We start from the raw sequence: 12,070 nt of genomic DNA on the forward strand, positions 1-12,070 counted from the left end.
CATATCCTTGTGTGTGGAAGGATAAAAAAGCCCATGCAGACCGAAATCGCACAATACAACCTTAAATAAAACTCAGTGGAAAAATTTGTGATTATTCTGTGACCTTTACCAATGTCTGTCAAAACACTGAAAACTATCTTACTGTTAATTATAAATGCAGGGGAAGGCAAATAATAGTAAAACTCATATCTAACACACTGTGATTTAGAACTTAAGACACATTGCGAATTAAAGCATTTCATTTCTTTGTAAAAAACTATCATGAGTTACATGAATTATACTTGCCTTCTCATAATAGAGCATGACAGAAGAGAGCATTTTTTTTTCTCTTAGTAAATGCTCATACTCCTTCATAAGTCTGCATCAACCACAACTGTTATTTTTGTATTCTCACTATTATGAACCATCTCCTTTGGCTCTTCTAATGTGAAGTTTATTTTACTGGCATCACTTCCTCTGGGAAAACTTGATCCTCTTTCTCACAATCGCTTTCCTGACTTATGTTGAGAAGTTCACCCTCTCTAAGTTCCTCTGGCTGCACGTCCAGAGCCTCTCACCTGACCACAGTGTCAACATTGCCACAGTCTTGTGTTTCCTCTATACCTTTGTGTTCAATTTGAATATCCCTTCCAGCATTATCATTTTTCGTTTCTTTGCTGGACTTAATCTTTGATGGCTAATTCCTGCTTTCAATTATCCGTTTTTGTAAAATGTCACATAGTTTTATTGCTGAGAGCCAAGGAGGCAACACAATTACATGCTTTCAGTCTGTGCATGAACTGCGTAACAGATGCGCCGTGACCGGGACTGAGGGGCTTTGAGAGAAGTGATGTGATTGGTTACTGATTGTGGTGTGTGATGTGTTATTTACTAGTGATTTGTAGGCTGGGGAGCTAACAGCAAAGTTTATACTTTCTGCAGTTATTTACAGTTAATATACTGTGATAACTGAAATTGGAACTGTGCTGTTGGGAAACTGGTGGCATTTACTAAATCATAGTAACTGAAACTCGTGCCTATAGGAACTATGTAAGTTGATTCTCTCTCTCTTTCTCTCCATATAGGTGCTCGAAATAACTTCTAAACCTCGCTTTTAGCAAGAAGTTTAACAACCATGATTAAAATGTTGTTTCAATAATTTAGTTTATTTTGTGGGAGCAACATTTAATTTTGTAACTAAATTTGAAAACTCAACCAAAAGAGACAACTATGTGATTTTTTGTAGCATTTGAAAAGCAACACAAAACTGAAACGGATTGTTTGTTTTTTCCCAGTTTTATGTATGGAGAATTGACTGACAAGAAGACCATTGAGAAAGTCCGACAGACTTTCGACAACTACGAGTCAAACTGCTTTGAAGTTCTTCTGTACAAGAAAAACAGTACGTATCTAAATCAACAATAAGATGTGTCAACTCCGATTAATGTTATGTTTTGGTTAGTGGTGGTTGAGCTATAGTGCAGAGAGAACATCGAACTTTGTTTCTTCTCTTGGCAAAGGCAGGGGGTGCTGATAAAATTAGATAGCAAAACGAATAAATGATTCTACCTATGAAAAGCAACCTTTTGAGGAATGGCAGGAAAATATGGTGCATTTTAAATGTGATTTTGTGTGTGGGTGTGTCAGGTGGCAAAATGTTTTGTAATTAATACTCATGGCAAAGATCCTATAGTTACATGACAGCAACTAAAAATGATAGGGAGAGGAGGAGGAGTTAAGATGGCGGAGGAGTAGGAGACACCGTTTTCAGCCGGTCCTCCGAGTCGAGCTGGATAGGTACCAGACCAGCCTAAACAACCACGGAACTAGCCTGAGACGCAGGAAGACGCATCTGGATCTCTACAAATGAACATCTCCAGCGCTGAGTATTGAGGTACGAAGCGGGGAGCCATGAAACTGTGCACAGATATCAGAAGATAAACGGAAGGGAGAGGGAGCCGCCGCGTTCGGGCGCCGGGAAGCGGTAGCCACTTGCACGGGAGAGTGGGCGGGGCTCACGGTCGGCACCCGCAAAACAGCAGACTGAGACCGTGAGCCGGGTGCGCGCGCCACCAGGCATCTCGCGGAACCCCGGAATCCCGGTGCGCTCACTGGATCCAGACTGAGACCGGGAGATCCGGGAGCGCGCGGGGCGGATGGCGGCGTTAGAAACACAAAGGACAGAGACGCGCCGGCCCTGGAAGTGAGGGCTGGGACGCCGGGTGTGGGGCGCACATCCCGGGACGCTGCAGGGTTGAGCAGCACCAACAGAACAGAGTTAAAGTGGCCAGAACATTAGTAGAGAACGGGCCGCAATCCCTCTGTTCTGTGACAGAGGCTGAAATTTGGCTGCTGCTGCTCTGACTCTCAGAAGAGGCACAGCAAACCGCCAGGGAAAGCCGCCAGAGAACAAAAGCCTGGAAATACCGGCTCAGGGAGTGCCCATCCCCATCCCCCCTCGCAGGGGACACGGAGACTCTACCCAAACAGGGCTGCCTGAGTATCGGCGCGGCAGGCCCCTCCCCCAGAACACAGAAGGCAGGCTGAAAAATCAAGAAGCCCACAACCCGGGCGCCTGGGTGGCACAGTCATTGAGCGCCTGCCTTCGGCTTAGGGCGTGATCCCAGCGTTCTGGAAAGGAGTCCCTCATCGGGCTCCTCCGCTGGGAGCCTGCTTCTTCCTCTCCCACTCCCCTGCTTCTGTTCCCTCTCTCGCTGGTTGGCTGCCACATAAATAAATAAATAAAATCTTTAAAGAAGAAGCCCACATCCCTAAGATCCCTATAAAACAAGGGGCACGGCCTGGGACCCAGTCAATAATTTGGGCTCTGGAAACCCCGCAACCTCTCTTCATCAGAATGACAAGAAGGAGAAGCCCCCCCCCAGCAAAGAAAAGACAGTGATTCTGTGGCCTCTGCCACAGAAATAATGGATATGGATGTAACCAAATTATCAGAAATGGAATTCAGAGTAACGATGGTCAAAATGATGAGTAGAATTGAAAAAACTATTAACGAAAAGGTTACTGAGAATATAGAATCCCTAAGGACAGAAATGAGAGCGAATCTGACAGAAATTAAAAATTCTATGAGCCAAATGCAGGCAAAACTAGAGGCTCTGACGGCCAGGGTCGCAGAAGCAGAGGAACGGGTTAGTGAATTGGAGGATGGGTTAATAGAGGAAAAAATGAAAATAGAAGATGGTCTTAAAAAAATCCACGCCCACGAATGTAGGTTACGGGAGATTACTGACTCAATGAAACGATCCAATGTTAGAATCATCGGCATCCCCGAGGGGGTGGAGAAAAACAGAGGTCTAGAAGAGATATTTGAACAAATTGTAGCTGAAAACTTCCCTAATCTAGCAAGGGAAACAAACATTCGTGTCCAAGAGGCAGAGAGGACCCCTCCCAAGCTCAACCACGACAAACCTACGCCACGTCACGTCATAGTGCAATTCGCAAATATTAGATGCAAGGATACAGTATTGAAAGCGGCCAGGGCAAAGAAATTTCTCACGTACCAAGGCAAAAGCATCAGAATTACGTCAGACCTGTCTACACAGACCTGGAATGAGAGAAAGGGTTGGGGGAGCATATTTAAAGCTCTTTCAGAGAAAAACATGCAGCCAAGGATCCTTTATCCAGCAAGGCTGTCATTCAGAATTGATGGAGAAATAAAGACATTTCAGAATCGCCAGTCACTAACCAATTTTGTAACCACGAAACCAGCCCTACAGGAGATATTACGGGGGGTTCTATAAAAGTAAAAAGGCCCCAAGAGTGATACAGAACAGAAAGTCACAGCCAATACAAACAAAGACTTTACTGGCAACATGGCAACATTAAAATCATATCTCTCAGTAATCAGTCTTAATGTAAATGGTTTGAACCATCCCATAAAACGCCACAGGGTTGCAGATTGGATAAAAAGAAATGACCCATCCATTTGCTGTCTACAAGAGACTCATTTCGAACCCAAAGATGCATTCAGACTGAGAGTAAGGGGATGGAGTACCATCTTTCACGCAAATGGACCTCAAAAGAAAGCTGGGGTAGCAATTCTCATATCAGATAAATTGGATTTTAAACTACAGACTATAGTTAGAGATGCAGAAGGGCACTATATTATTCTTAAGGGAAGTATTCAACAAGTGGATATGACAATTATAAATATATATGCCCCCAACAGGGGAGCAGCAAGATACACAAGCCAACTCTTAACCAGAATAAAGAGACATATAAATAAAAATACATTAATAGTAGGGGACCTCAACACTCCACTCTCAGAAATAGACAGAACACCCTGGCAAAAACTAAGCAAAGAATCAAAGGCTTTGAATGCCATACTCGACGAGTTGGACCTCATAGATATATATAGAACACTACACCCCAGAACCAAAGAATACTCATTCTATTCTAATGCCCATGGAACATTCTCAAGAATAGACCATGTTCTGGGACACAAAACAGGTCTCAACCGATACCAAAAGATTGAAATTATCCCCTGCATATTCTCAGACCACAACGCTCTGAAATTGGAACTCAACCACAAGGAAAAATTTGGAAGAAACTCAAACACTTGGAGACTAAGAACCATCCTGCTCAGGAATGACTCGATAAACCAGGAAATCAAAAATCAAATTAAACAATTTATGGAGACCAATGAGAATGAAAATACAACAGTCCAAAACCTATGGGATACTGCAAAGGCAGTCCTAAGGGGGAAATACATAGCCATCCAAGCCTCACTCAAAAGAATAGAAAAATCTAAAATGCAGTTTTTATATTCTCACCTCAAGAAGCTGGAACAGCAACAGAGGGACAGGCCTAATCCACGCACGAGGAAGCAGTTGACCAAAATTAGAGCTGAAATCAATCAAGCAGAAACCAGAAGTACAGTAGAGCAGATCAACAGGACTAGAAGCTGGTTCTTTGAGAGAATCAATAAAATTGACAGACCACTGGCAAGACTTATCCAAAAGAAAAGAGAAAGGACCCAGATTATTAAAATTATGAATGAAAAAGGAGAGGTCACGACGAACACCATTGAAATTGGAAGGATTATTAGAAATTTTTATCAACAGCTATATGCCAATAAACTAAGCAATCTGGAAGAGATGGAATCCTTCCTGGAAACCTATAAACTACCAAGATTGAAACCGGAAGAAATTGATTCCTTAAACAGGCCAATTAATTATGAAGAAATTGAGTCAGTGATAAACAACCTTCCAAATAACAAAACTCCAGGCCCGGACGGTTTTCCTGGGGAATTCTACCAAACATTCAAAGAAGAAATAATACCTATTCTCCTAAAGCTATTTCAAAAAATAGAAACAGAAGGAAAGCTACCAAACTCATTCTATGAGGCCAATATTACCTTGATCCCCAAACCAGGCAAAGACCCCCTCAAAAAGGAGAATTACAGACCGATTTCCCTAATGAATATGGACGCCAAAATCCTCAACAAGATACTTGCTAATAGAATCCAACAGTACATTAAAAGGATTATCCATCACGATCAAGTGGGATTCATACCTGGGATGCAAGCGTGGTTCAATATTCGCAAATCAATCAGCGTGATACATCATATCAACAAGAAAAGACTCAGGAACCATATGATCCTCTCAATCGATGCCGAAAAAGCATTTGACAAAATACAGCATCCTTTCCTGATTAAAACCCTTCAGAGTGTAGGAATAGAAGGTACATTTCTCAATCTCATAAAAGCCATCTATGAAAAGCCTACTGCAAATATTATTCTCAATGGGGAAAAGCTGGAAGCCTTTCCCTTAAGATCAGGAACTCGACAAGGATGCCCACTCTCGCCACTATTATTCAACATAGTACTAGAAGTCCTTGCAACAGCAATCAGACGACAAAAAGGGATCAAAGGTATTCAAATTGGCAAAGAAGAAGTCAAAATGTCTCTCTTTGCAGATGACATGATACTCTATATGGAAAACCCAAAAGAAGCCACTCCCAAACTATTAGAAGTTATAGAGCAATTCAGTAACGTGGCGGGATACAAAATCAATGCTCAGAAATCAGTTGCATTTCTATACACGAATAACGAGACCGAAGAAAGAGAAATTAGGGAATCCATCCCATTTACAATAGCACCAAAAACCATACGTTACCTTGGAATTAACTTAACCAGAGACGTAAAGGACCTATATTCTAGAAACTATAAATCACTCTTGAAAGACATTGAGGAAGACATAAAAAGATGGAAAGATATTCCATGCTCATGGATTGGAAGAATTAACATAGTTAAAATGTCCATGCTACCCAGAGCAATCTACACTTTCAATGCTATCCCGATCAAAATACCGAGGACATTTTTCAAAGAACTGGAACAAATAGTCCTTAAATTTGTATGGAAACAGAAAAGGCCCCGAATCTCCAAGGAACTGTTGAAAAGGAAAAACAAAGCTGGGGGCATCACAATGCCGGATTTCGAGCTGTACTACAAAGCTGTGATCACAAAGACAGCATGGTACTGGCACAAAAACAGACACATAGACCAATGGAACAGAATAGAGAGCCCAGAAATGGACCCTCGGCTCTTTGGGCAACTAATATTTGATAAAGCAGGAAAAAACATCCGGTGGGAAAAAGACAGTCTCTTCAATAAATGGTGCTGGGAAAATTGGACAGCTACATGCAAAAGAATGAAACTTGACCACTCTCTCACACCATACACAAAAATAAACTCCAAATGGATGAAAGACCTCGATGTGAGACAGGAATCCATCAAAATTCTAGAGGAGAACATAGGCAGCAACCTCTACGACATCGGCCAAAGCAACCTTTTTCATGACACATCCCCAAAGGCAAGAGAAACAAAAGATAAAATGAATTTATGGGACTTCATCAAGATTAAAAGTTTCTGCACAGCCAAGGAAACAGTCAGAAAAACTAAGAGGCAGCCCACGGAATGGGAGAATATATTTGCAAATGACACTACAGATAAAGGACTGGTATCCAAGATCTACAAAGAACTTCTCAAACTCAATACACGAGAAACAAATAAACAAATCAAAAAATGGGCAGAAGATATGAACAGACACTTTTCCAATGAAGACATACAAATGGCTAACAGACACATGAAAAAATGTTCAAAATCATTAGCCATCAAGGAAATTCAAATCAAAACCACACTGAGATACCACCTTACGCCAGTTAGAATGGCAAAAATAGACAAGGCAAGAAACAACAATTGTTGGAGAGGATGTGGAGAAAGGGGATCCCTCCTACATTGTTGGTGGGAATGCAAGTTGGTACAGCCACTCTGGAAAACAGTGTGGAGGTCCCTTAAAAAGTTAAAAATTGAGCTACCCTATGATCCAGCCATTGCACTACTGGGTATTTACCCCAAAGATACAGACGTAGTGAAGAGAAGGGCCATATGCACCCCAATGTTCATAGCAGCAATGTCCACAATAGCTAAATCGTGGAAGGAGCCGAGATGCCCTTCAACAGATGACTGGATTAAGAAGTTGTGGTCCATATATACAATGGAATATTACTCAGCTATCAGAAAGAACGAGTTCTCAACATTTGCTACAACATGGACGGCACTGGAGGAGATAATGCTAAGTGAAATAAGTCAAGCAGAGAAAGACAACTATCATATGATTTCTCTCATCTATGGAACATAAGAACTAGGATGATCAGTAGGGGAAGAAAGGGATAAAGAAAGGGGGGGTAATCAGAAGGGGGAATGAAACATGAGAGACTATGGACTATGAGAAACAAACTGAGGGCTACAGAGGGGAGGGGGGTGGGGGAATGGGATAGACCGGTGATGGGTAGTAAGGAGGGCACGTATTGCATGGTGCACTGGGTGTTATACACAACTAATGAATCATCGAGCCTTACATCGGAAAACGGGGATGTACTGTATGGTGACTAACATAATATAATAAAAAATCATTAAAAAAAAAATGATAGGGAAATTCATTCATTTCTTCTTGTGGTTAAAGGAAAAGGTGATTCCCTTTCTACATGTGTACAGCTGACGTGTGGTATCGACTCGAGGTCTTTACCAATATGGCCTTTTGCTAGACTCTGACTCTTGTGTGGGAGGCTAACAGAAGAAGTCCCTACTTTCAGAATAGGCCATTAACATCTGGTAAATTTGTATTGATCATGGTGAACTGTTCTCTAGGATGGAATTTGTGAATAATCAATTGTCCATTATATAATCACATAAGACCTCATGATATGGACCCTCTTTCAGGGTTTGGAGGAAAAAACCAGCCAAACAAAAACCAACTTATGTACTCCACAACCAAGTTTCCTTTCTACATTTTTTCTTTGAATAGTCTGGTCACTGACTTCTATTTCTTTTTCCCCAAGTTGACCTTTTTTTTTTTTTTTTAATGAACAGCCACTTCACAAGATGGGTCAGTTTATTTAGTGTTAATGATAAATGACAGCAAAGCCAATTATCATTTTTTTTAAAGATTTATTTATTTATTTGAGAGAGAGAAAGAGAGGGAGAGAGCATGAGTGAGAGGGGCAGAGGGAGAGGAATGTCCAGCAGACTCTTTGAGGAGCACAGAGCCCAGCACGGGGCTTCTCTCATGATCCTGAGATCATGACCTGAGCCGAAATCAAGAGTCGGACACTCCAGCTGACTGTGTCACCCAGGTGCCCCAAAGCCAATTATTATCTTTAGTGGAAATTGATGGGTACTAAATTCTTCCCCATTTGGGAAGCATTTTAGCTTCGACAGGAAGCACTTGTTCCATGTTTGGAACTGGCTGGATTTTTTACAGCATAATTCATCCTCTCCATCTTACTTGAACATTTATTCACTATAAAATATTTAGAATTGAACTTAGGTTTCTCTTTTTATTAATAGACCATCAAAGAGATAATCACATCTACAGACACTGCTTTAAAAGTAGTCACTTGGTAATGGGCGTATTGGTCCTCAGTGAGTTTACCTATGAGATGTCATCATTTTATCTTTCATTTTAGAATCAAGGCCAAAGGGGTATTTGTCTTTGTTCATAGCCAAATGTCTATTGGCTTGTCACCTAGAAAACAATCCATTCTGAATGATCTGCTCTGGCCTCTACCAGAGAAAAGTCAGGCTTGAGGTGTCCTCTGGGTCTTTTTCACCAGATCCAGATACCTTCTGATAAATTCATATGTCAAAACCCTGTATCCTTTTCATATAGGGTTGTTCTCCTTTGAATGACTTAGATATGTGCCCTGAGTTTAGCGAATAATTTAAGGATATTCCCTATTACTAAGGTCATTTCACTTTGACACTAAGAAGAATAAACAAATCTTTGCCTGATTTTATTTTATTTTATTTTATTTATTTTAAAGATTTTATTTATTTATTTGACAGAGAGAGAGAGACATCCAGCGAGAGAGGGAACACAAGCAGGGGAGTGGGAGAGGAAGAAGTGGGCTCCCAGCGGAGCAAGGAGCCCGATGTGGAACTCGATCCCAGGACCCTGGGATCACGCCCTGGGCTGAAGGCAGACGCTTAATGACTGAGCCACCCAGGCGCACCCTTTGCCTGATTTTAAAGCGTGAGAACCAAGTTCATAGTTTCTGAGTTTCTCAAAAACCTTTGTGGAGGGTGCCTGGTGGTTCAGCTGATTAAGCGTCTGCCTTCGGCTCGGGTCATGATCTAGGGTCCTGGGATCGAGCCCCACATTGGGCTCCCTGCTCACAGGGAGCCTGCTTCTCCCTCTCCTCCCTGCTTGTGCTCTCTCTTGCTGTCTTTCTCTCTCTCAAATAAATAAATAAAATCTTAAAAAAAAAAAACCTTTGTGGAGATTCTGTTTTCCTTATATCCTTTAAATAATGTTAACAAGAACCTGAATTTTATGTTTCCAAAAGTTTCCTTCCAAGGTAGTAGTTTGTTTTATTTTAATGTTTTGAAATTTTCTTATTTGCATTGGGTTTTTTCATTAAAATGAAGGATAGATATCGTTTATATATTTTAATGGAGTTCTACTACACTTAAAAAAGCTTTAAAAAATCTTGTAAATTGTTACCTGAAGGTTCTTGAACATCAGCTAAAAAAAGTATGTTCTTGTAACTTTTAAAAATGTTAGATAGAAAAATTCACATGTCTGTAGATAAATGTTTTGGGAATGCTTGAATGCCAAGTCTTCCTAACACTTCCATTAAGTAATTAGGTTAAATAGCATTTTGCAAATGGGGATATTGAGGTATCTGATTTAACAGGGTCATCATTGACGTTTCAGTCTGTAGGCTCTGTTTTTAAGGTGCATTGCTCTGACTAGCAGGGAACTGTTTCTACTGTTGAGAAGGAAACAGTAGCTCTGGGGGAACGATATAAATGGGTCTTTCTGTCTGCACAAAGGCACACCTGTGATAGCCTGGGCCACCCAGATAATCACTGCCAAAGCACTGCCCTGAGTTTCCATCTACAATTGGCCTCTGCCTAATCCTCGCAGACTCTCTGCTCCCTTGAACCCCAAACCAGAATATGGATATTTTACCAGCAAATCAGCAAATACTCTGTCTACTTGGGGAGTCTGACCCTATAACTCATCTTGAAAATATCTACCTTGATATCTGAAAGCAGTTCTAAAAACAGCCCTGACTCTATGCTCAAATTTGAAAAGTTGCTCTTTTCATAAAAGGTGCAAAATGTAACATTATCTCTTTTTGTGCAGATTTTTAACAGATCTTGGAAAACGACATATTTTTAATGCCCTTTTCTCTGTTTATGAGCCTGCTACCTCAAGCTCACTGTGTTGGAACAGTCATAGGCCATGTATCTTCTAGTGTGTGTGTCTGGTGATTTGTAGAACGGCGTACATCACTCACAGTTCCTGGGCATACTGTGTAGAATAAGGAGCAGAAAACAAAGGACAAGCCTCTCTGGGAGATGGTGTGATGGTTTTTGAGATCCCTGTCTCACCCAATGATCATTTTGGAAAGGGCCATGTTTTCATAGGCCCCAGGGTTGCAAAGAATCTGGTTGTCAGAACTAAATATTCCATAAACACCTCCTCTTTCTAATTCTCGGACTCCTTGAGCCTGGTAGTTAAGTCATCTCTTCTTGTCTAGATGACAAATTCCCCATTGTGGTGACATTACTCTGTGATTTTTTTTTAAAGATTTTATTTATTTATTCGACAGAGATAGAGACAGCCAGTGAGAGAGGGAACACAAGCAGGGGGAGTGGGAGAGGAAGAAGCAGGCTCATAGCGGAGGAGCCTGATGTGGGGCTCGACCCCACAACGCCAGGATCACGCCCTGAGCCGAAGGCAGACGCTTAACCGCTGTGCCACCCAGGTGACCCTTACTCTGTGATTTTTTTGGCCAAAGGTATGAAGGTTTTTCTGATTTGGTTTTCGTTACACCACTAACAGGCTATCAACTCTCACATAGAGACTATTAATAGCTGCATATTTCACTCCCCAAATCCCAAACCTAACAAAAGCCTTTATGTCTTTAAGATAGAAAATTTGGAGAGGCTTTACTGCACTGTGGCTTGGAAAGAATATAATGGAAAATGTGTCTTTTTGATTCTGATGGAACATTCCTTCAGTGTTTTATCGTTTAATGGATAATTACTCCTTTGAAGGCATTTCTTGTGTCTTCAAATATTTATTGTTTGAATTAATGCCAGTTCCTGGTTTGTCCAAATCCAAAGCCTTAAGTGCTCTGAAACTCTGTTTTCTGGAGTCTGCAGGAGCCATTGTTTAAGGAACATAGTGATAGCACAAAGGATCATAGGGGAAGGGAGGAAAAACTGAATTCGAGGTCATCAGAGAGGGAGAAAAACCATGAGAGACTCTTGACTATGGGAAGTGAACTGGTTGCTGGAGGGGAGATGGGCAGGGTGATGGGGTAATTGGGTGATGGGTGTTAAGGAGGGCATGTGATGTGATGTGCACTGGGTGTTGAATGCAACTGATAAATTATTAAAAAATAAAGAATATTTGAACAACTGCAATAAACAAATAATAAAGAACATAGTGATAGAGTCAAGCCTCATTCTTTGAGTGAAGGAGATAGGAAGCAGAGGCTCATGAAGACGCCTGAGAATCTCAAGGGCTGGGGACATGTCTTTTTTTTTTTTTTT

At 41.3% G+C, this 12,070-nt stretch overlaps 1 protein-coding gene across 1 annotated transcript in view; it reads left to right on the forward strand.

Moving 5' to 3' along the window:
* KCNH5 (potassium voltage-gated channel subfamily H member 5) overlaps positions 1–12,070 on the forward strand; it is a 282,791-nt gene that overhangs the window by 38,559 nt on the left and 232,162 nt on the right. The window contains exon 3 of the mRNA XM_008701136.1: positions 1,275–1,381. Within this exon, the coding sequence (XP_008699358.1) occupies positions 1,275–1,381 (107 nt within the window). The remainder of the gene's footprint in view (positions 1–1,274; positions 1,382–12,070) is intronic.

This window comes from Ursus maritimus, unplaced genomic scaffold, assembly GCF_017311325.1.
Source record: "Ursus maritimus isolate PB19 unplaced genomic scaffold, ASM1731132v1 scaffold_25, whole genome shotgun sequence".
NCBI classification, from domain to species: domain Eukaryota; kingdom Metazoa; phylum Chordata; class Mammalia; order Carnivora; family Ursidae; genus Ursus; species Ursus maritimus.